Here is a 23979-nt window from a genome sequence, read left to right on the forward strand (position 1 = left end):
CCCATACCAGGAATCAAAACAGCGTGTGACTACGAGCTTCTCCAGTGCCCTGGGAAGCCTACGTTCACCCCTCCCACTGTCAAAATGCATCTCAGCCTTCGCTTTTAGGCCTCCTCACCAAACTTTCAAAGTAGCTGACAACGTCACTGCTCTGTAGCTTGTTCTCAAGTGACATTGAGACCCAGTCGGCTCCCATCCTGCAGGCCTCTGCCATTGACAACTTGGATCGATATCGGTCGATCAAAGGTCCCCTGTTTGTCATTACGTATTTCTACTTTTGCCTTGCTGGATCGATGCTGAGTGCGTTTGCGTCTGGCGCACCACGTAGGACCAGTCCTGAATTGCTCTTCAGCAGAGGACCCTTCAAATGCTGTTTGACCAGCTGGGCTGGGTTGGAGAAAGCAGTCAGCAGTCCAAGTGTGCAAACTAGCGCATGCTCTGAACAGCGTTAAAAAAACCCCACCTTGGCTAGAGATGACTGAGGCTGCAAAAATCAAGTGCTTGCAGACTGGAGACCATGGTGGCAGCTTTTGTGCTGCCAGTCTTCACTTTTGGCCCCTTCTGTGTTGTGAGCAATGGGAAAAGCAGCTTGCCAGGAACAGCTCACTGGCATTTCTTGCCAAAATTGAGAGTGAGCAAGAGTAAAAGGTTTTGCCCTGGTGTGGGAGACACGGCTCAGCTCCCTGCTGTGGATGTGCTGGGCAGCCGCGTAACGCAAGTGTGCTCCAGCCATCTGCCTGACTGCTGTTTCTGGCTCGGTTGGTCCCGATGACTTCAGAAAACACTTTGGATCTTTTTGACAAAGAGCCTAGTGTTAAATCTTAAAGTCTCTGTTCGGTTTTCCGATCAGTCCTTTGTAGTGTCTAACCAGCGCTTCGTGACGCTAAGGGGAATGGAACTGCGTTTGCCTTTGGCGGGGTGAGATGCCATACGGCAGAGCAGACGCCCGCAAAGAGTCCCAGCTTCTTTAGCAGCGCTGCGGTTCTTCATTGCGCCGAGCGTCCTGTTGTTCGTCTTGTTCCCTTCTGGCGGGTGAAAGTTTAGAGCAGTAATTTGCGTTCTAGATGACATACTCATTTCCTGAGGATTCTGACGTGTCTCCCAAGCCCAGCCTGCATCAGAGGAGGCATCGGGCACCGCTCATCGTGGCAGGGTGTGAACAGCGCGGGGGAGTCTGTGCACGAAGGCTGGTCTGATGCCTCTTTCCCCTGGGCTGGCCACCTTAACAGGCTTTCGATGGGGACGAGTTCTGCTTCCATCTGGCTTGTTCTGACGGGAAGCAGTCCCCTACTAGCTAGGGTTATAGCCCATGAACCGTTCTTGGCTTCCTTTTCCTTTCCTCATTCCTTTTATGTTAGCTTTGCCGAGTGATTTTGTTGGGGTTTGTTTTGTGGTCTTTTTGTTTTGGTTTGTTTTTTTTTTTTTAATGTGAATTTTAAGGTCAAATTTCAGGGGGAAGAACTGAAAGCAACAGAGCCTGCTCAGGAATTAATTTCCTGTTAAACTTCTCTTGCTGCTTGGAAGCTTTCCTGCGCTGCCTAGTCCCTAATTTGGTCCGTTTCCAGGTACCCTGGCAAGCATATGGAAAGCTCTCCCCCCTCGCTTTCCTATAAATAACTGAGGTAGGAGTTGGGGAGCTTTTCCTGAGCAGCTTTTTCAAGGTTGGAGACGGAAGACATAAGCTGCAGTAGAGAGAAAGGTGTTGTATTTGCTTAACAGTCCAGGAGAATCAATTTTCATTTGTCTTGCAAAGTAAATGGAATTGTCAAGTAGGATTATGCCAATTATTGTCAGCCCCGCTGAGATGAGCGCGTCCATGGAGAAACGCCTCCACACGAAGAAAAAAAGCTGACCCGAAGGTACATGTATGTGAGGCACAGGAGGGGAAGGAGCCACAACCAACAAACCCAGGATATAATTCTTGTGGGAAGGGCAGGAATTTTGTCAAGGGCTTGTTCATTGGGTAAAGAATCAGTGTCGTGGGTCAGCCCTTCCAGGGTAAAAATACCCAATAAAATAAGAGACAAGGCTGACAAAGGGGGAAATACAGAGTATCCGTGAGGTCAGGAGGGAAAGCTGAAGACTAACTGGGGCTTGTCATTAATGGTTGTGAGTTATCTCCAGCTTCTTCATATATATAAAATAAATATCTTCTTTAGTAGCATATCTGTGCTGAACAACTGGCCATAGAAGAGCGTCCGTTCCCAGCAAGGAGTTGTTTAACCCTGTTATTGTGGAGGGGTTTCTCTCTACCCTTCTCGTCCCCTCAGGCCCAGATGGAAGAGTTCAGGCAGCTCAAGGAAGCTCTACAGAAGATGCCAAGCTTCAAAGGAGGAGGAGCTGGCAAGGGGCAGCAGCAGTTCCAGGTGCCGAAGGAGCAGCCCATGGTGCCAGCCAACAGCCAGTTGCAGCTCGTGAGGCAGAAGGTGTGGTGCTCCCAGAACATCCCAGGGAGGACAGTTCTGCAGGGCTTCTGTGGGTTTTCAGCGTGGGGCTTCGAACTGGAGGGAGCTGAGCTTGTTCCTTTAGAGTTTGCTCATGTCCCTTCTTCCTTGCAGGCTTTTCCAGTCAATCAGGAGAATCGCCCTGGTGGGAACCCGCTGGCCTCGCAAGTCTCTGGGGTTCAGAAGCAGGCGGATGGCCCTCTGCTGCAGGGCCAGAACTTGTACGGTAACGATGGCCCGAGGCCACAAGCTAACGTGGTCTTCACCCGTCCGGCCCCGCTGCAAGATGCCAACTCGCTGCCGGGGGCTATGCCCGCCTGGCCAGCGAGACGCGGGGACGGCCACGTCATCCGATTCACCCGGACCATGAACAGCCTACCCAACGGGAACCCAGTGAGTTCCGCGCGCTCGCTGCTGCTCTTGTGCAGCCCTTGCTTTTGAAGCTCAGTGCCGTGATATGTGTAATGACAAGCACATGTGCGTCCCGCTTCCCTGATGTGTGAACTGCCCTGCCCTCCGGTTTCAGGCTCCTGTGCGCTCTTCAGAGTTCGTGGTTCAGTGGCTGGACCTGGAGGAACGGGCTGGGGTTCTTGTTCTGGATCCTGCTGGACCTGCAAGGAGTAAATCATAAAAGCGGCTCCCCTGCCTCCCGGGGGGATCGAGAGTGACCTGATGGAAAGCAAATCTCTAAAAAAAAAAAAAAAAAAAAAAAAAAAAAAAACACGATAACTGCAGTGTGGTTAGACTATAATTTCAGTAACTATTATAATGGCAGCATGTGTGAGGTATTTTTAGATGTTGCTTTGTTGTTCCTCTCTTTTTGGAGATTCGCCTTCCCAAGACAAGCTTGGGTCACATAGGTAGGATCCAAATTATTTCCCCTTGGCTGTGTGAAAGGAAAAGGACCTCTTTTACTGCAGGCTGGCTGGACGGGAGTATGGACTTGTTCTGGAGCGCTTCCGAATCTGTTGCTCTTTGAGAGAGGATTTTTCTGGCCCTTAAGCCTGCCCAAATGCAAAGGAGATGTGCAGGTATCTGGTAAGATGAGGAGCTTGCGTATATCCTGAGCGTATGCACGTGTCTTCTCTGCAGGATCTAAAGATGGTGATGCGCATTCAGGTGAAAAGCAACGAGGAAAGCCAGGCTCCTGGGTTGTCCCTGTCTGAGCTGAAGCAACCCCCTGCAGCAGACAAACCTCAGCTGCCAGACAGCCACCGCTCCGCCGGGAACAAACTGGTGCAAATGCAAAGGTCGGTGAAACAAAACTCGCTCCTGCTCTCCACGTTCAGGCTGAAAGGTGCCACACAGGCTCGTCCCTGCTCTCTCTTCTTGTGTTTATTGTGGTTTCTGCTTGAAAGGTGGTTGAAGAAAGTGTTAGTTATTGGTTCCGCTCGCGTCTAATTCCCGTAGCTGAATGTTTCTGCCAGGTCTCGATCTTGGCTGAAGCAGAAGACCAGTCGTCTTGCTGGCAATGTTGTGGGATTGAATGCCCAGACCGCTGGCCAAAAAAAAGGCTCTTACGTTATCGGTGCACGCTCCGTAGGCTGCCATTGTGTTTGAACTGTTTGGTAAAGTGTTTGTGGGCAGGAGAGAGAAAGAGGAGTTACTGCTGGGTGAGGTCAGGTCAGCGTGGATTTCCTACTGGCTAGAGGAGGGGAGTCCCAACTGACTTCAAGAAATCCATCCCTTTCAGTGATGGTGACTTAAATATCCTGTTTTGTTTAGCGAACTGAAGGAATTCTGCATGATGGAAGCAACCCATCTTCAGCAGCAAGGGTGGCTAAAAATTCCGTCAGTTTCTATAAATAAGAGACATTAAGCTGTGTATTAAAGCTGCAACTTGCTCATTTTCCCCCACTAATTAATCAGGAATCTGCCAAGCTCCGCAGGAGCAACCAGACCTTGAAGACCTGAAAGCTTGTCGTCTCCAAGGTTATATGGTAATCTAGAAGCAGCAGCCAGCCCCGTTAGGTTTCCTCTTGTCCCATGGCCTGTTCCTTGGGAGAAGAGCCCGACCCCCCTGGCTGCCCCCTCCTTTCAGGGAGCTGTAGAGAGTGAGAAGGTCTCCCCTCAGCCTCCTCTTCTCCAGGCTGAACCCCCCCAGCTCCCTCGGACGCTCCTCACAGGACTTGTGCACAGGAGAGAGTGGTTCCCGTCTCAGCAGCGCTCACAGAAACCAGTCTGTTTTGCCAAAGGAAGAAAATGTCTCTCGGAGGCTGCAATTCATCAAAGTCTGGCCATAACCCAGAAACCGACTCTGAAAATAGAGGTTCCTCGTTTAACTTATTTATCCCCAGTGTGCGTCCGGGTCATATCTGCTCCGTTTACTGCAGCAAACAAGATTTAATTCCTCTTTTTATCTGTAGAGGAGACTTCTGGATTTCATTCTAAATTCTGCCTGGCCCTACCCGTTCTTCTCTGCCATTGTTGTCGGTTCCCTTAACCCGTAATCTTCCCACGGCAGAGATTGTGCTTTGCCTGTTTCTTCAAAGGGCAGTGTCCTCCCCGTACTGCTTTGACAGATAACATCTGCACGGGCAGACGGAGTATCGGCACACAGGATATTCTGCCCCTTTACAGGGAAGGACCCGTGTGGGTGTAAGGGGAGGTGAGGTTTGACGTTGCGATGGCAGAGTGGCCTTTCCTCAGCCATGCGGAGCCTGGAGAGGACACTGCCACTACTCTGTGAAACAGAAAATGCAAATATTGGGTTTTTTTGGCAAAGGATTTCTGAAAGGGCAGAGGTCATGGTATGTTTGGTGTGCTGCTTCTTTTCCTGGATCTATCAGCAAGAAATTACGGAGCAGCTGGAGGCTGTTATTTGCACTGCGTGAGATTTGTGATAAGGAGCCCATAAACCAACTCTCTCCAGAAGGTGTGGGTGCCAAGAACAATACCGAACTGCAGCAGAGCACAAAAGAGGCCCTGCGTCCGATGCCAGGAGCCGCCCTTGCTTTGGGTGGCTGTGACCAGCAGATTCCAGATGAGCTCTCGATGGCCGATTTGCATCTTGACGGTTTTATAATGGGGAAATCTGAGCTGAAGGCCGGGTTATGATTTTTCTGACTGAAAGTTCTGCGTGGTGGTAGTCTGCTGGCTTTAAAAAAGCTGCTAAAGTGAAGGCCACTTGTCCTTTCTCGGCAGTTAAAAACTTAAATGTCTTAAGTAGGCTTTTAAATCTCAGCTGGCTTGTGTAGCAGGACAGGCTGGACCCAGCAGCAATCCTGCTTGAAACTGGCGGGAACTTACTCAGGCTAAAAGTCTTTTGTTTCAGTCACTTTTGCGAGCCCTTATTATTGGGATTTCGTCCCTTTCTTTACCATTCTTTTTTTCTGAAGGTGTCCCCGAGTAAGGATATTTGGGGCGGAAACCTTCCTTTGTGAGGCAGGCCTGCCTTCTGGGCTTTTCAGGGGTTCATTTAAACTAATACGAAGATATTCCGTTTCTTCTCTGACCTCCGCTTCGTTTCCATGCAGTGGAACGGTGTTCCGCGGAGCGCTCTGCTGCTGAGCCTCTGGGTGGGCACCCGTGTGCTACTGCTGCAGGCAGAGAAGCGTTAATGAAAAAAGGGTTGCATTTGGCGTATACCTCGATAGGAAGTGCCTGTCCCCCTGAGGCACCGCCGTTAAGAAAGAAGCAGACGTAGATATTGATGTAGACATCGGGAGAAGTGGATTTGAGGTGGAACCGCTACAGAGGAAGAAATTCCCGACTACGGGTTACTCTCCGCGGGGAGAGCCGTGTACGAACAATTGACCGCTCAGGTCAGGAGGTGGATGAAAACTTTTGGGGGGTGGCGGTGGGAAAAGCAGTAAATGATACTGGAACATGGCTTCCCTCGCTGAATCAAGAAACGAAACACTCTTTCCCATGTTCACCTAAAAAAAATAATAATAAAATCAAAACAATCTGTGAATGTTTCCTTTCAGCTAGTTCTGCTTCCCCCGTTTGGGTTTGTACAGGGAGCAGATGCATGCTATGGGAGAGTTTTATAAACAGATGCTGGTTAAAGTATCCCTCCCAGTTGCAAAGCTTTGCAAACATCTTGTGGCTTAAAAAACCTAAATTATCAGACAAGGGAAACTGTCAGTTTCGTGTTGCAGCTTTCCTGTTCAGTTTCAAAGACTTTTTTGCTCCTTATAGGGCAAAACTCTACAGTTCTACTTCAGTAGCATCTTCATTTTAAATTAAGTTGGAACAATAAAGAGGACTTATGGTTTTGATTTTTTTTTTTTTCCAAAAGTTAGATTTGTGTGTTTGGGTATGCATGAGGCACGAGTCAGTGTTTATTTAGAATTGGAGTTTATTGCTATGGGGATACGTTATTGTATCATATGAATAATATCACAGCAGTTCTACAATTTGTGTTTATAAAGCAGAACTTATTTTGCATTTGTGTGGCATATTAAATGTTCTGTTTCATGCAGAACAACTAATACAATCTGCTAGTTTTACCAAAAAGTTAAATCGGGACAAACTTCTGCATGTGTTGGAGTTGGGGTTTTTCCCTCCGCTTGCCGTTATGAAATAGCATTGTGAAATATCTCCTGGTATACTGAGGCAGGGGGGTTCGGTTCTGTTTTGTACCCTTGTTGCAGCTGGAAAGACATAGTTAACAAAGTGAATGCCCAGATGGACGAAGAACAAGTGCGCGGTTACCCAAAGAGTCTTCATTCCGATGCCAAGCCTGGGCGAGAGATGGAGCAGGGCAGCCCACAGCCACCCAGCCAGAAGAGGGGGGACGAGCGTCCCATAACTCATCGGGAAGGCGAGAAGGGAAGGACAGACGATGAGGAGCTCGAAATGGGTATGGCTCCCCTAATCCTGTGCTGCACAGCGCTAATTTATGGCTAATCAAGGTGGGGAGCGAGAAAAGCTTTCCACTCGTGTTAAAAGAAAATCTTAGGACTCTTGGAAAATTCTTGTGCTTTTATTGTCTTTGGTCAAATGAAAAGTTTTCCACTTGTGTTCCCTGTTGTCCTGCGTCCTTGCACATTTCCAAGGTCGTGGACTCAAAATCTGTGTAAATTAAGTCATTCCTTCTTTCTTTCCTATGGGAGCGATGGGGAAAATGTCACTGTTTTTTGCAAGACTTGATCTCAGTCTCCCATAAGAATTGATTTCATATTTTTTAGAAGTGTTTTGTTTTTTTTTTTTAACTTGGGGCAGAAAGTTTCCCAACTGTCCTTAAGGGGCTAAAAGCAAATAAATGTGTCCAGTTTTGGGCACCTCAATACGAGAGAGATCTCGAGGTGCTGGAGCGAGCGCAGAGGAGGGCAACGAAGCTGGTGAAGGGCCTGGAGAATAAATCTGATGAGGCGCGATTGAAGGAGCTGGGACTGTTTAGGTTGAGGAAGAGGAGGCTGAGGGGAGACCTCATCGCTCTCTACAACTACTTGAAAGGCCATTGTAGAGAGGTTGGGGCTGGTCTCTTCTCACAGGCAATTAGTGATAGAACAAGAGGGAATGGGTTCAAGCTGCAGCAGGGGAGGTTTAGGCTGGACATTAGGAAAAAATTCTTCACAGAAAGAGCGGCCAGACGCTGGAATAGGCTGCCCAGGGAGGTGGTGGAGTCACCATCCCTGGGTGTGTTTAAGAGTCGTTTAGATGTGGTGTTGGGGGATATGGTGTAGGGGAGAACTTTGTAGAGTGGAGATGATGGTTGGACTTGATGATCCCAAGGGTCTTTTCCAACCCAAATGATTCTTTGAAATTCAAGGGCAGCTAGTTGTGTTTGTCAGTCAGCCAACAGAGCATCTACAGCTATTTTAAAGTGTGGTAAGTAACTACATTTGGGCAATTGGAGGCCAACTGCTAGAACAGTGTGTTAGAATTCCTCTGTCTTCTGGTCCGGATCTGTTCAGGCCCCTGTGCATTGACTCACTCGGCTAATAACAGGTTGGGAGAAACACTTGACTTGATGTAAAGTTCATCATCGCACCGTGAAAGCAGCTAATGAATAATCTATTAGATCGTGCATGTGAGGGCAGAATCCTTTCTTTGCCTTCGTTTCCAGGTGAGGTTTAGCACCTGGCCTGTAACGGCAGTCACGTGTGGGTGGCAAAATGAGGGAACGATTCAATGACTATTTGTGCTGCGTGAAACAGAAAACAGCTGTAAAATGACTTCCAGAAAATTACAGTGGGTGGGCGGGGGCTTGGAGCACTTCCATGGGTCCAGTAACAAAGGGAAGGTTGACTTAATTGCGGCTGTATGCCTGCGAGTCTAAGAGGGAAGCTACAGACTTCCTTTGGAAGTGAATAAAGACATTAAAAATGTATTACAGTAAGCCAGTCTGAGCTAAAGTGGGCTTTTGAGCAGAGGTGTCCAGTCTGAGTCTGTGCAGCGATGCTCTGCTGTGCTCAAGGGGCCGGGATACACAGCGCGAGCACTTCGTGAACGGATTTATTTGCTGCAGACAGACTCCACCTTCCATTTCTTTTGCACACATGGAAATAACCCGGAGGAGCTGGAAGTTAAGCAGTTACTTTTGTCAAAAAGAGACACTGAAATGTAGATATGACTAACGCTAATTCTGTGTGTCTCTAGACTGAGGTGGGATGACTAAGTAGGTGGCTTTTCATGTAGCTAATTTATTTTTGCTGAGGACCTGAACGCGGTAAGGCAGGGAAGCTGGGAGATGAGGCTCCTGTGAGGATCTCGCTTGAAATGCTGACTTGCATCCCATTAAACACGATAAAGGTGGTCTCAGCCTGGTTTCTTGACAGTAGATTTTTGGCTCTGGGTTTGGAACAGAGGAGGGATGTCATGGGGCAGAGATGGAGGTCAGCGGTTCTGACTGAATCTTGGATCAAAAGGCTGAAATCACCCCAAATGGGCGATTTCCTCCCTGGCTGCTGTGTCGGTTCACTCTGCGCAGGTGAAGTCCTCCCTCCCAGAACAGCCAGAGTCAGGTACCAGCTAACGCGCACGCAGATGCCCGTTTGGGGAGGAGGTTTGGTAGTCCTGTGCTTCCCCACAGCTATGTTCAGCTGCTGTTTCATGTTCTGCTGACCTGATTTTTCAGCAAGTCCCGTTAGTGGGACTGAACTAATTGGTTCACATCAAAGTGAATTCTACCCTGAAAAGAAAAGTCCTCGTGGCAGGTAGAAGGGAGCGTGAGGACCAGTAGCCCCTGACCTCTGTGCCTTAATTGGAATTAACAACCAGAGTAATGACTCGACTGCCCTGGCCATGCTGCGGTCAGCTGGGAACGCTGCTGTCTCACAGGTTCCTCAAATGTTTTGGGGAGGAACACTCAGCCCGTGGTGACAGCAGACAGAGCGGTGAGTGCCAGAGCTGGAATACATCAGAGCCACATCCAGCTCAGGGTGAGGATTAGGCTCAAAGGAAAGGAAAGCAAAGGATATATTTTTGAAAGGGCCTATTTTTCTCTCATTTCTGCTTTCCTCCTGTCCTGACTGTCCCTGTCCCTGACATGGGAAGCTTGCCTCTTGTTGAAGGGGAAAGTGGCACGGAGCTACCGACCTGCCGTGGTGTAGTTTGGCTCCCGGTGATGGTCTGATGGCTGCGTGGCTGGGATGCTGCTAGAGATGCTGCCCAGGCGTAGCAGAGACACGAGGGAAAGATGCTTCTTAATACAGATGCAGAGCTGTTTGTTGTCTTTGTGTCCTACATGTATCTCAGTGAGGTATGGCCATGCTTCAGCACCGGTTTGTGCCCCAGCCTTGGGGACGAGGAAGCCGTTTGGGCAGCTGTAGGAGCATTGCGCTGCTCTGCCCGGCACTGCTCCAAATGGCATTGAAGGCGCATTCCTCTGAGAACACGCGGAGCATCATCTGCCTCGAGCCGCATGGAGTCGATCCTAAATCCCTACTCGGCATGGAGTTAATACAGCTGCTCCCCAACACTGGGAATCTCAACTGGTGACGCTGACTTGTGAGAGAGTACACTGATAACTGTCCCTTTTCCTGGCAGATGCAGGAGTGATTGAGAGAGAGGAGAACTTGCATTCTCAGAAAGACCCTGTTGTCCAGGAGCCAATGGTAAGTAACGCTGCCCTGCCGTTATCTGGGTGCGACCCCGGCTCTGAAGGAGAATCCAGCTGTCCCATTTATGTCGATGCTTTCCCAAGAAATTTCTGTAACACGCAACTCCAAACCCCTTGGTTCTGGAGGGATTCAGAGGGATAACGAAGACTGGGGTTTTTGTTTTTAGAACCGTTAACAGGCTTGAGGAGAGTGCAACTGAAGTGCTACAAGCCAGCACTTCCTGCTTTGCTGGTGAAGGCAGCAAGGCTTCTGGCTCCCAAGGGGATGTCCTGGTATTCACATGAGGCTTTTCTTGTCCAGATGCCAGATGATGCTGCAGATCCTGCCCAGGATCCCAATAACCAAGGTGAGGATGAGTTTGAGGAAGCTGAGCTGGAGAGACCTGACTTTGAAGAGAAGGTGGGAGGTTTGGAGAAGTTCAAGGAGCCCAGCGTGAAAGAAGACTCTAAGGAGAAGCCACTGAAGGTGACTGACATGAGGGCAACCAGGAGGGGCCAGGGAGAGATCCCCAGCTATGATGGGGGGGAGGCAGAGAGCTTAAGGACTCAAAGGAAAACATCACGTTCCTCGATGGATACATAATCCCACTGCGAGGATACGGCAGGCAGGAGAAACCTCTTTAAGTGCGAATTGGTGGGTCGGTCAGTGCCAGAACTTGTTCTGGCCCTGTCCTCTCTGCTTGTTGAAGTCAACCCCGGCTTTTGCAGCACCTACGTGGCTGGAGAGACATCGAATAGGAGATGGCTCGCGCCACAGCTGTTACTGCAGAGGTGTTGCATCGTTTCAAGCACTTCAGGGACCAAAACCAGAGACGATAATATGGGCCTGTGCTCGGGGTCTGGTCAGTGGGACGGGTAGGCAGCAGGCTCTTGGCAGCAGTGACGACACGTGAGAGCTCTGCCTCCTCCTCTGCCTCCTTGTTTCCCTGCCTGCAGATGGAATCCATTTATTTTTGCAAAGTGCTGCGTGCTGTCTGAAGCCAGGCTCTGCATCAGGGAAGTGCTAGCTTGTTTCGACTGGCAGCTGAGTGTTGCTTGTTTTTAAAAAGGAGCGTCTCATCTGTCAGGCTCTAAAATCATGATTAATAGCGAGGTTTAAAAAAAAATACAATAAAAAATCCAGGCCAATGCAATCAAACAAGAAAGATGCTGGCGCCAACAGAGCACCACCTCCTTAAGATTAGTGAAAATGTGGAATGAATCAGTGACATAGAATCGTTATGGTTGGAAGAGACCTTTAAGATCTAGTCCAACCATTCGCCCAGCACTGACAAGTTACCACTAACCCATGTCCCGCAGCACCATGCCTACACATCTTTTAAATACCTCCAGGGCTGGCAACTCAACCACTGCCCTGGGCAGCCCGTTCCAATGTTTGGCAACCCTCACGTAAATAAATTCAGCTAGGGCTGCGCTGTGCTCCTAAAGCTCTGCCCTAAATAACTTGGAGATTCCCTGCAGTCCTGGGACTTGATGCAACAGCAGCCCTGGTCCTGCAACCTTCCTCCTGGCAGGAGCTGGGCAGTTGCTGCCGGCAGATGGGAAGAGAGACTGGCTGGAGAAAGTACAAGTGGAGTTTGAGTTGCCTTACTGTCTCTCTGCTGCCCCCTGATCTCTAGCCCCGTTTTCCAGACCTGGGCCTCTAAAGCCAGGGAGCTGTATCCCTGGCAGCGAATGGAAGTAGGTTGGGTCGCTGTCAACAGTGTCTGACTCTCTGTGTGTTTCAGGATGCTGGCAGACCTGCCAAGGCCAGGGAAGACCCAATGGATGACTATCAAGAAGATCAGGAGCAAGAAATTGTACGACACCAAGGTTCTTCCTCTTTCCCTCTCTGGTGTGGTTGTTACCTGGGTATGTTGGTAGCCGGGAGCTGAGTATGGCTCAGCTTTTAGGAAACCAGATGTGAGCACTGACTTCAGTCTTGTCTCTGCCTGCTCAGTGACGTGGGTCTCCAGAACAAACCCGGAGCCCTCTTACCTCTGCTCCCTTCTCTTTTTCAGCGGTTCAGGGTACCCTTTATGCCCTGTCTCCCCTCCTCATTTCTTTCTGCATCCGTCTGCAGCAGTTGAGCTGTGAGGTGCTTAGCAAACAGCAGCTGGGCTGAATTATGAGCTGTGCTGGTGCAACGAGGCAAGGTCAATGTGTGTTTCTCCAAGCATCACCCTGGGTTCATTCCTGTGGTGAGAAATTCACTGGGAGCCCTGTCGTCTGCTGCTGCACAGGCCCTACTGGGTCTAGCCTGTGTCTGTGGAAGACCTGGGGAGAACCACACCTGTGCTTTGAGGAGGGTCGCTGGGTTACAGCCAGCATGTCGAACAAAAGTATGGCTGGCAGAAGAATGTGACCTCCCACTCCAGAGGCAGAGTGGGAGGTGAGGCCTTCATTGGGCCACAGTTGCCAGGAAACCACTGCTCCTCTATTTGGCTGAAAACAGGTATTATTGGTGCGTCTCAGAGCCCCAGAACTACTGTAGTCAGCAACAAGTTGGCATTCCTCTAGGAGAAAGATGGGAGGCCATCAAAGACTGAGAGTGTGACTACTAGAGAGGATCATAGAATTGCTGAGGTTGGAAGGGACCTTTAAGATCATCAAGTCCAACCATTAACCTACCCTGACAAAAGCCACTTCTAAACCATGTCCCTAAGTGCCACAAGTCCCTAAGTCCCTAAACCATGCCACATCTACCCTTTTTTTAAACACCTCCAGGGATGGTGAATCCACCACCTCCCTGGGCAGCCTATTCCAATGTTTAATAACCCTTTCAGTGAAAAAATGTTTCCTAATATCCAATCTAAACCTCCCCTGACGTAACTTGAACCCTGGTGCCTTCTGGCTCACGTGAATAGAAATGAAGGGTCCTCTTCCAGTTTTGTTCATCCTCTCCTTGCCCTTTGTGAGTGGCTGCTGCTGGCTTTTCCTGCAGTTTCAACACGATTGCTGAGGAATTGAGGGTTTGGGTTGTCTGCTGGGAATGAAGCGGGGGTGGAAATAAGTGGGCAGAGCAAAGTTGATGTCGGGAGCTACCCTTGCCCTGCGTGTAGAACCTGGCTTGTACACTGGATAGTTGGGCCTAGAAGTGCCAATGGAAGCTGTGCTGGCTGCTGCACATCATGGGTGGGATTTGTTACAGTTTTAGATGTGGTAGATGTAGGATATCTTCTTCTACTTGTGTAGCAGTGGCGATGGGCTGAGGTGTTAAAATTGCATTGTAATGCCAGGATATTAAACATGCTTAAAATGAACAGGATCATCATGGCAACGCGGGCTTCTCACCTCTGCGTCTTGGCCAAGTGGCTTGCCAATGACACCTAAAGGACCCTGGCAGAGGTGGATTCTTCCCTGTTTTCCTGAGTTTCCCAAGCTGGGCTGCTATGGTAGAACAACCGTACTCAGAGGCAGCATGGCACACTGCTGGGTACGGCCTCCTTTTCCAGGCCTTGCTGATTTTTTTTTATTTATTTTTTATTTCTTCTCCTTCCTGGCTGTTCCCTCTGCACCCAGGAGGATCATGGAGGTGAGGTGGATGACAATGATGACCTGGAGCTTGTCCAAGACCAGAAGGACCATGCAGGCATACAGGGAGCTGATGGCAAGAAGGATGACTACTACTGAAAGATGCTGAAGGCAAATGGAATATGCTAGGAACGAGGAGATGGGAACTCCTCCTGGGAACTGGCTCCTGTATTAAACACTGCCCGGAACAGAGGAAGGCAGGAGGAGGTACCTGTCTTCGCAGGCACGGAGCAGGGAGCTTGCAGATGTGCATTACATCCACGTGCCGGGGGCCGTTGCTGCCCCTCCGGTCACTAGCATGGAAGTGTTCTCAGACTGTAGGAATGATTTTTATTCTGCTGCTTCTCTTAGAAGCACTTTTTTGACTTATTTTGTTCTCCACCTTCTTGTTTTCCTTATCCCCTCCCAAGCTGGAGAGTTTTTCTTATTTTTTTTTTTTTAACCCCCTGGGCAGCGGAGTTGTGACTGGACTGGTCCTTGGACTTACTCGACTGATTGCTAATACAAAGGAATCTGTCTTCATAAAATATTTTGCTCAGTAGTGTTTTGTTTTTGGTTTTCTTTTTTTTTTTTAAAACATCCTTTGCTCCCATCGGAGTAAGGTGGAGAGGAAGTTAGCCTGGTTTTTGTCTGGAGTAACGTAAGGGTGATAGCTAACCATGAGCACCAACAGAAGTGACCATGTGCCAGCCAGTGGCGGGTGGGGGGGTGTGTGTATGTGTGTATATGAACGACTGGATCCTCTCCCCGGTGCAGAGACCCTCCCCAGTGACTCAGAGCAGACCCCTGTAGAGTTCTCTCTTCCTTGCCGTTGAGCTGTGACTGTCCTGCTGGGCTTGGAGCCTCCCCATCTAATGCTGCACATCTTGTCTTGACATCGCTGCTGCGCCCTGGGTCCCTGGAGGTGCGTGGGCTGGCCTGAGCTGGGACAGGCTCTTCTGCGACGGTGGCAGGGGCTGCCACACAGAGGAACAACTCCAGCGCTGCAGCAACCTCTGCAGATCACTAGCAGTGAACGACGCGCTTCGTGGCACAGCCGCCAGTCCCTCGGATGGGATACTCTTTTCACTTTGTGTAGCATTTTGGCATGGATGCCCCCAGTGGGACACGAACAGAGTCTGGGAAGGGCAAAACCATCCACTGCTTAAAGCTTTCAAGTATAAGTAGCAGGATGGGAGCAGGCCTCCATTTCTGTGATGCTCAAACCTTCCTGCTGCTCAGGATGCAGCTGCAGCATCCCAGCAGAGCCGGGCCTGCCCTGCCCTCCTCCGGCAGAAGGTGTGGGAGCGCGTCCCAGCCTCCTCCCTCCCTCTCTTCCTCACATACTCGCAGCTTTTGGCACCTCCCGAGGTGCCCTGTGTTGTTCGGGATTCCCAAAAGAGCAAGGAAGGCTTGATAAGGGTGAAATTTGGTGCACTGGAGAGGAAAAAAGTAAGGAAGATTATTCATGGTGGTAGATAGCAAGGCATATTTGGAGCCCGACTAATGCAATTGCATCCTGCTCAGCTTCTTCCCAGTCTCCCAACATTTGACAGGGAGCTAAGATAAATTTTGCTCCTTCTAGACAGGGGTGATTTTTTTAATCAGCAAGTTGGGTATTTTCTAGAGTTCTGCTGATTCAGTAAATGGAAAGGTGTGGTGCTTTACTTAATTCTCCAAAACACATCTTGCCTGACCTCGGATAGAACAAAGGAATGGCTCAGCTGGAGTCCCTGGGATTTAAAATAGAGGCAGCTGAAAGGAGGATGGGTTTCATTGTGAGCTTTGTTCCCTATTTGATTAGTTATGTTTTTTTCTAATCCCTTGTTCTGGGACGCATTTTGTAAGCACTCTTAGGCACTTGGAAAAAAACAATATTTATTTCCCAATAAGGTTGGTCTCTTTCATTCAGACAGTATCGATTTTTTTATTTTTTTTTTTCTTTAGTCTGCTGGTTCTAGTGGAGCTTGAAATTAACGTGTTGTAGGACTTTTTGGTTTGTTGTTTTTATTCTGCTTGTGTTTTCTTACCAGAGCAATCAGCTCTCAGCTAAGTTAAGACAGCCAAAGGCAGAGCACCCAGCCGCGGTCACTCCAGAGCTGGCAGCAGCAGCAGCTCAGCTCCGACCCATCACTTCAGATGAGAAGAACTTTCTCAGGCCTGGAAAGGAGCATTCAATCTGCAGAGCATTCTTTGTATATCCCTTTTCTTCTTTTTCTCCCAGCTTTCTCCTGGATTAGAAATCCAGGAGTGGTCCAGCTCCTATTTAAATTAAGCCATTTCCCTTGGGAGCTTCACCAAAACCCCAATTTATCAAGAGTTGTCTGATCTTTCCAGCTTGTATCGCTCCCGAGAATAGCCTGCTTTAAGTGTAGAGCTCTCGGTGTGCGCACAGATCTCCGGAGAAGACAGATGCTGTTCGAGGGGCTCTATACTCGTCACGCCAATTGGTGTCTCTGTGGGCAGAAGGAGCAAAGGTGCCAGAGGCAGGAGAGCGGCCAGAGGAAGAGGTCTGTTAGCCAAGTGCTGTAGCCGCTCATGTAGAGCCGAGGAGCTTGCTGCAAAGCCATAATGGAATTCAAGATATCCAAAATGACTTGAAATGGTTAACGCTGCTTCAGTGCTTTGTATTACCAGCCTTGCCGTATGATGCAATGCTTCTCAGCCTCCGCTGCCTGCTATAAATAGCACGTTCAGAATAGATCAGCTGGAGTCGCAGTTATGGGTTCAGATGCATCCTCATCAAAAACGCCTCCAGCTCTCGGCTGGGAAGATGTCACTGTCCCCCCGGTCAGCGCAGCATCAATGACCAACGCGGTCTGTGGCGTGAGCTTCAAACCTGCGTGTCCGAGCTGCCCAGCGAGATGTGTAGTACAGCGCTCTGTCTGCTGAACCTCACTCCCTCCTCTTCCGTGCTTCGTTTACCCCCTGGCTCTTGGAGGATGGAAGTTCAGACCTTGCTGGAAGTGAATCAAGCTCTGGAAATAGAAGCCCGGTGGGGGTGAGGCTGCGTGCTGATTCAGAGAGGCTGCGGGAGCTATCTAAATTAGGAGGCAAATTCTCGGCTGTCGCATGTCCAGGATGAGTAATCCTCAAAGTTATGGCTTGGAGGGAAGCGTAGCAGCTCAGCCCTAAATGTAAAGCTTCCCTGCGAGGAGGATGCTTTAGCAACCATATGTCGCATGCTGCCCTTAGCTGAGAGCGAAGCATCTCTGCTCTAGGGATCACCTGCCCCGGCTGTACCCAAGACTAAAATTAGCGGAATGTTCCATAAATTGTTAGCTGTGGGTGGTTAGCGCCGCCTCCTCTGGCCGATAGCAAGTTGCCCCCATTTTGATGCTGGTTCACTGTTTCCTCTAACGGGAGGTGAAACGGGAGAGAGTAAACCCAGTGGAGGAGAACCAGAAAAGCAGAAAACCTGGGGCGATGCCTCTGTCTGGAGGCCTATAAAGCCATAGGGGATGTTACCAATTTTTGATACGCCGCCTGGGGGGGGTCGCCGCTTAAAGCAAATAACAGCGCTTTGCCTGAGCAGCGAACTGTTGAAGCAACAGGCGTGAGAAGCCCGGGCTGAGTTTTATTGCAGGCTGGGGCACAGAGGAGGGTTTTAGGAAAGAGCTGGATTGCTGAGAGAGCAAACAACGAGACAAAATATTCACATGAAGCCAGTGCTGGCGGGACTCACCAAGCCAAAGCATGTGTTTTTCCTTGTCTCTTGCATAAATAGTTACCTTTCGCTCCGAGCCGTGGTGCGAGGCCAAGGCGCAGGATGAGGTGCAGTTAACCCGTAGCGGTGCTGCAAATTTTTTTCACGGGTTGCTCTTTATTTTCTCTTTGGACTCCAGCAAGATGATGTAGATCAGGTTCCTGTAAACAAATATATTTCCAGGGTTCCCATGATGTCAAAGTATTAAGTGGTTTGGCCACATCTTTAGCCGGATGATGAGAATTAATGGTACATTCTGGGCCCTTACAAATAAAGGCATGGATGAGGAAAACATATGCCTGTCAATTAGGTAAATGAAATCTCTGTTTAATGAAGCCCACTTCTCTGTAATCCACTTCTTACTTGGAAACCTGGTTAGGATTATTAGGCTCATTCATTTACATGGCATTTCTTAGGGGTTAAAATGTGACAATCTAATAGGAGTTTAATGAGATGTTTCTCTAAGATGTGAAATAGTTGGAGAGGAAAATGCCCCAAACCCTTTTCTACTGTAGGCGTGGGCTGTCTGCACATCCCCAAACGAAGAGTTTCTCTCATTTCTGGTTAGATATATGATTTAAGAGTAACAGCTGTTTCTAAGGATGCCTATTGTTCATATTCTATATAGCTTGAGTAAGACTGGCTGTTGTAAAACGTAGGGATTAAATATGAGCCTAACCCAGAGGGATGGCGTATAGGCCTGCCAGGGAAGGAGCATCCTTCAGCGCTCCCTCCTCCTTTGCCCCTTGCAATAACGTATGTCTGCACCTCAACCCCCGTCTCTCAGTGCACTTGACCTCCTGCCAATTTTGCTGCACTCTGTGCTGCTCTGGTGTTAGAGAATGTCGATGCACGCGGAAAAGACGAGCTGGGCGTGAGTATCGCTGAGAGGGGTTGGGGTGTTCCGCGTCCTCGCATTCATGTGCCTGAAGAAAATCTGGAAATCAAAGGAACATGTGTTTATCCAGATGTCTTCTTGTAAAGAAGGCCGTGGGTCTCCAGTACAAGGGTACGTGTACGTGCCAAAGGGTCTGAGGATGACAGTGATGGCACAAGGATACGCCCCACAGCTTTCATGATCGTTTAGGGCAGTTTGCTGTTCTGTTCTACAACAAACCTGTTCCAGCCTATAATCACAGAACCAGTTATGCTGATCATAATATGTAAACGGCTAAATGGACGTCAGTGGGCAGGTATACTGCTGCCTTCCATCAGTCAGAGCTTCAGGACTCAAACCCAGAGGGAAAAATATGATTATCTCCTCCAATTCCTGTTGGTTTTGGCAGTCTTTCTGCGAAAGACATTTGAGGAGGCTTCCATCGCTTCGCATGAAATGAGGGATCTCTGCTCAGCTTTTTTTTCCCCTCTTCCACAACTTCAAATGCAAGTATGGAATTAAGTCCAGAGCCAAGTGATGTGGCACAAGCGATCAGGTGTCTTCACCGTTTTCCTTCCCCGTACCAAATGCCAGACCCTTCTGTTGGATCTCTCAACAGAAGAGCTCAAAGTGCGTTGTGAATCATAAGCACCGTCAGAGGCTGGTGCCAGATCTCTTCCCTGAGCACTGGAACCACGACAGCTCTGGAGCGCAATCTGCTCGTCATAGTAGTTAGGAGAACTGCCCAAAGTTTAAGGAGGCAAAACTTGCTTGGTTTGGCTCCAACCATCTCCTGAACATCTACACGTTTCTCAGGAAGGGCTGTCAGGCCTTCAGCTCTGTGTCCCAGCTGGAATTTCCACAGGTAAGTTTGCCTCAGCCACCAAGAAGTGCCTTCAGCAGCGCAGCACCTCCTGTTGTTCTGTGATAACCAAGCGTTTTCGGAGGAGAGCAGCCATCGCTACAACTTTAGCATCCTTTTCTATGCTGGCCCGATTTTTTCATTGATTTCTGTTGATACCCCCGGTATTAAAAGAGGTTTCTAGCAACTTTCTATGGGCTCGCAGACCCCTTCTCCCCCCAACATTAAATCTGGTTAAAAACTAGATGTGGAAATAATTTATGAGATAATACTTGCTATTGTTAAATTATGTTGAAAGATTTCCTTAAGAAACCGTATACTTTAGAAAGTCTTTCAGACAGGAACCGGTGTCCTGATGTGAGACCACTTGGTCACGTTGATGTTCAATGCATCGGAAAACAAAACTATTTAAACAGGTTCCATGTTGCTGCAAATTATACTTTGTATATATTCAAGTATCGCCTTCAATGAAGTCCAAGGTGTGTGATTTGTGATTGGTTTTTGTTTAGGCTGTAAAATAAAAACCAGCTTCAGAATCTTATTTTTGTTATACTTCAAACTTCTATAAGAAAATAAATACTTTTAAAGAAAACTTACATAGTAATCTGTAGATCGTGTATTTCCAAATAGGTAACACAGTGAAGAAAAACTATACCGCTGGGTTTAGGCACACTTCTGGGGTTTTTAACCATGTAACGCGGTAATTGTTCTACTTCACATGTTAAATATAGACAAGTGCTTATGTTCTGCTATAAAAACGGGAACAGGACACTATGTAAACAACAAAAAACCCCACAACTTTTTGCGTGGAATGAAATCTGCACCTCGGAAAAGGCAGGCCTTAAAGCAGATTTTACCAGTTTAACTGTTCAAAGAATCTTCAAACATTGCTTAGGTTAAGTATGTATTTTATTACTGTGTCATTAGAGATCTTTTGTTTCCACATTTAGACAACTCTCGACTTTAGTGTAAAGCTTTCAGTGTTGCTCAGAATGCACGTCGGTGCGATGCCAGGCTGGAGCTCGGCTCTGTCTCCTTCAGCCCTCGTCTGTGCTGCAAAATGAGCAGCTGGCTGTGGGTCAGACGCACGGATGGTGTGTTGGCCCTGCTGCAGGGAGGGGAAAGGGCCTGTGTTAGAAGACAGGAGCGAGAGGAGGATCTTTTTCCTCTGCTCAGTGTGCGCTGAGGCCTGGCAGCTTCATCACAGCCATCGGCTGGCCTGCGGGGGGACTCATGCGTTGCATCCTTGCTGTGTCTCTGAGTTCCTGGTCCCGAGGGGTTAAAGCAGCCCAGGTCTGCAGATATAGCCGTTGGAAAAACAAAAAAACCAAAACCAACCAAAGAAATAAAACCCCACAACCCAAACACGTACCCCCCACTTCTTTGAACAAGGTCCGCTTCAGCTGAAGGGGAACTCTGTGAGATGCCCTGGACCAAATCTCTGATGGCAGAGGGACCCTCCCGAGCGGTGCCCGGTCTCCTGCTCCCCCGGGGCCGCGGCTCCGCGGCGCGCAGCGGGGGCCGGGATGCCGAGCCGACCCCCCGCCGGTCCTTACGGGGGGACACCCGAGGACGGTCCGGCGGGGTGTGCGGATCCTCCCCTTCCCCCGGCGGGTGCGGGTCCGGTGCGGGTCCTGCCAGCGCTGCGGGTGCTCCGCAGCCCGGCGAGAGTTAACGGCGGAGCCGCCTCTCCATTGGCGGCCGGCGGAGCGGCTGCGGAACCCGCGTTTATAACCGCCGCCGCCCTCCGCCGGCACCGCGGCCGGGCTCCATGCCGCGCCGGCCGGCATGCCCAGCCCGCTGCCGCCCTTCCTCGCCCTCCTCTGCTTCGGGGCGACGACCCTCACGGTTCCGCTCGCCCACGCCGGGCCGGGGGCGGAGGAGCCGCCGTGGTGCCCCTACAAGGTGTTGGGGGGCGAGGGGGCGGCGGGGGGGCGGCTCTGCTTCCGTCCGCCGGCCCGCGGCTTCCAGTGCGCGGCTCGGGCTTGCCGCGCCCACCGCTCGCCCGGCGGCGCTTTGGTGGCCAACGTGCTGGCCAACGGCAGCGTGCTGCTGCAGTGGGGGCCGCCGCGCCCCGCCGCCGGCCTCCGCGGCTTCGCCCTCAACTGCTCCTGGGACGGCACCTACACCCGCTTCCCCTGCGACAGCGTGGAGCTGGGGGCCGCCTGTCGCGACTACCTGCTGCCCGAGGCGCACGGCAGCGTGCGGTACCGCCTCTGCCTGCAGCCCCGCTACGCCCCGCCGCGCCCCGCACCGCCCGCCCAGTGCGTGGAGTTCCGCCTGGAGCCGGCCGCCATGCGGGACATCGTCGTCGCCATGACGGCCGTGGGGGGCTCCATCTGCGTCATGCTGGTCTTCATCTGCCTGCTGGTGGCCTACATCACCGAGAACCTCATGAGCCCGGCCCTCGGCGGGGCCGCCGCCGCCGCCGCCGCCGCCCCGCATCGCGCCTAAGCCCGGCGGCGGCTCCCACCGCACCGCCCGCCGCGCAGCCGCTTCCGCGCCCCGGCTCCTCCCGGCGAGGGGGGCGAGGTGCCGCCAACCCCCTTCTCGCCAGCCGTTGTCGCCCAGGAAGCCTTGGGTGGCTCGCGTTTGCTTTTCCCAAACTTGCAGGATTTGGGGGTTTGGGGTTTTGGGGGGGTTTTTTGGAGATCTGCGTCCTCCGAGGGCGGCTTTTCAGTGGTTACGCGTGGGATCTCGGTGGATTAAAAGTAAATAATGGCAAGGGTCCACAAGTGCCAGAAAAATGCCTGTTTTGTAAAGCAAGTGACAGATCTGATGGAGGGCCTGTTTGAGAAGACTCTCCGGAACACCCTTATTTTAAGCCTAAATCCCCCGGCTCGTAGGCGCATGCTGGAGTTTTCAGGATCCTGAGGGGGAATGTTGTTTAAAGTCTGTGGGAGAACAGACCGGTGGAACCACGAACCCCATAGCTAAGTGCACGCGGGATTCAAAGCCCACCTAAATCTCCTGTCTTAAGTGGGTTTTGTATCGTGCCTTACGCTGCTCACGAATTCTGGGACCCGGGCTGGCCACTGTCCGACGCAGCTGGGGTTTGCTGGGCAGCTGGAGCGGCCACCAGCAGCCAACGCCGACTAAACCTGCCGTTCTCCCTTTAGAGGTGTCCTGTCGGTAGTTTCCGCAAAGAGCAATGCTAAAGGGACAAATTTAGTACGAAAATGGCATTTTGTTGTGCAAGTATGAACCGATCCTTAGTTATAAAACCAGTACAGTGTAAATGAGCACCGTCACTGCCCCCTGAAATCCCATTTTTTAGGAACGCCGTGCGCAGCTGCACTAAGGCAAAAGCGTCTTCAACACAGAACTCACTAATGTTGTAGCCGAGTGTTTTGAGCGTAGGAACACTCCTTGTTAACTGCTCACTCAGTGCTGTAGTCAGTAAGGTTTTAGCCATATTCTAGTATTAATTCTATTGTGCCTTAGTGCTGAGAATTCGTCCCATTTATATCGGTGTATCTCTTCCCGTAGTCTTCGTGGACAACTGTATCTCCCTGAGTGTTTCTGTCTCTGGAACTAGTGGTTGTTGGTTTGTTTGTTCGGTTGTTTGTTTTTTTTTTAAAAAAAACAAACTTAGGCCGTTCATTACTTGAACTTTAATAGATACACAAAATAGTGTCAGTTACCATCTGAGACGTATTTATTTAGTGAGCTAGTTTTTATTTAGTGTTGTTTGTATGTAGTTGACTGCTGTCATAGAAAATGACTTTATATCACTTAAACTGAGCACCTAAAGCAAAAGTAGGGGAGCAGCTCTTCTGTAAAGGGGTATTGCTATTAACATACATCAGTTTCGTAGGTAATCTGTTTGTGTAAATGTTTATCGCTGTATGCTTCTCTTTGTGGAAGTAGTTTGTGAAGTATAAACTTGCTGGTAGAGGGTAAATATAGAACGTATATGGAATCCCTAATAAAATGCAGTCTTTGTACTAACCATAATCCCTTCAATAATTTGAGAGTGGCTGAGAAACTGAAGGTCTACATTTCATCAGGCAGAAATACCTTTTATTTGTTTGTTATTCTTGCTTTGTTTTCTTTCTCACGTGCAGTGGAATAATTATCAGTGGTTTCTTTTTATTAACTTGCCTGTGTACTTGATTTAAGCAGCCTGACGGTATCTAGCATCGCCGTAGCAGAAAGACGGTCTCATTCTTCGATGCTGAAGGACGATGGCAGAATTTTTCTTTTTTTATCCCTAAGGAGATTGACTGCTGGAAGAAAAGGCAATCGGTTTTTAAGAACATTAAGACAAATTGTATCTAGCGGTTTATTTCAGTGAATTTAAACACAGAGTGAATTTGGGCCAAAGGTCTTTTAAAGGTTTCGAGTCAGTCTTTCCTGTAGCCGGTTCTGCACAGGACTATTAGCGTGGCACTGATTTTGTATATCTCTGTCAGCTTCTGTCAACCAGTGTTACTCTTCTGTTCCTCATCTTGTCGTGAATTGCCAGATGTGAAAATTAAATGTATAAATAATGAGCCTTGTACCACCTTGGCGCTGACCTTAATAAATTAAGAGAATAACGAAAAGAAATGAAAACATCACAAATATTTAATGGCTCAAGACCTT

General features: G+C 49.6%; 2 protein-coding genes across 3 annotated transcripts in view; both read left to right on the top strand.

The window, feature by feature from the left end:
• Nucleotides 1–19984, top strand: part of LOC128918399 (Golgi integral membrane protein 4-like) — a 39570-nt gene extending 19586 nt beyond the window's left edge. Inside the window, exons 7-14 of one of the 2 annotated variants that reach the window (XM_054222558.1) lie at nt 2271–2426; nt 2559–2837; nt 3537–3694; nt 7043–7251; nt 10383–10450; nt 10757–10921; nt 12183–12267; nt 13957–19984. In XM_054222558.1, the coding sequence (XP_054078533.1) occupies nt 2271–2426; nt 2559–2837; nt 3537–3694; nt 7043–7251; nt 10383–10450; nt 10757–10921; nt 12183–12267; nt 13957–13973 (1137 nt within the window). In that variant the 3' untranslated portion in view covers nt 13974–19984. The remainder of the gene's footprint in view (nt 1–2270; nt 2427–2558; nt 2838–3536; nt 3695–7042; nt 7252–10382; nt 10451–10756; nt 10922–12182; nt 12268–13956) is intronic. The other variant, XM_054222557.1, reaches the window with a different exon arrangement.
• An 825-nt stretch (nt 19985–20809) lies between these two features.
• On the top strand, nt 20810–23979 carry FNDC10 (fibronectin type III domain containing 10). The gene has a single exon (XM_054222404.1). It carries the CDS (start codon nt 21181–21183, stop codon nt 21844–21846), a length of 666 nt encoding a protein of 221 aa, XP_054078379.1. The 5' UTR covers nt 20810–21180; the 3' UTR covers nt 21847–23979.

Source organism: Rissa tridactyla, chromosome 16, assembly GCF_028500815.1.
Source record: "Rissa tridactyla isolate bRisTri1 chromosome 16, bRisTri1.patW.cur.20221130, whole genome shotgun sequence".
NCBI lineage: Eukaryota > Metazoa > Chordata > Aves > Charadriiformes > Laridae > Rissa > Rissa tridactyla.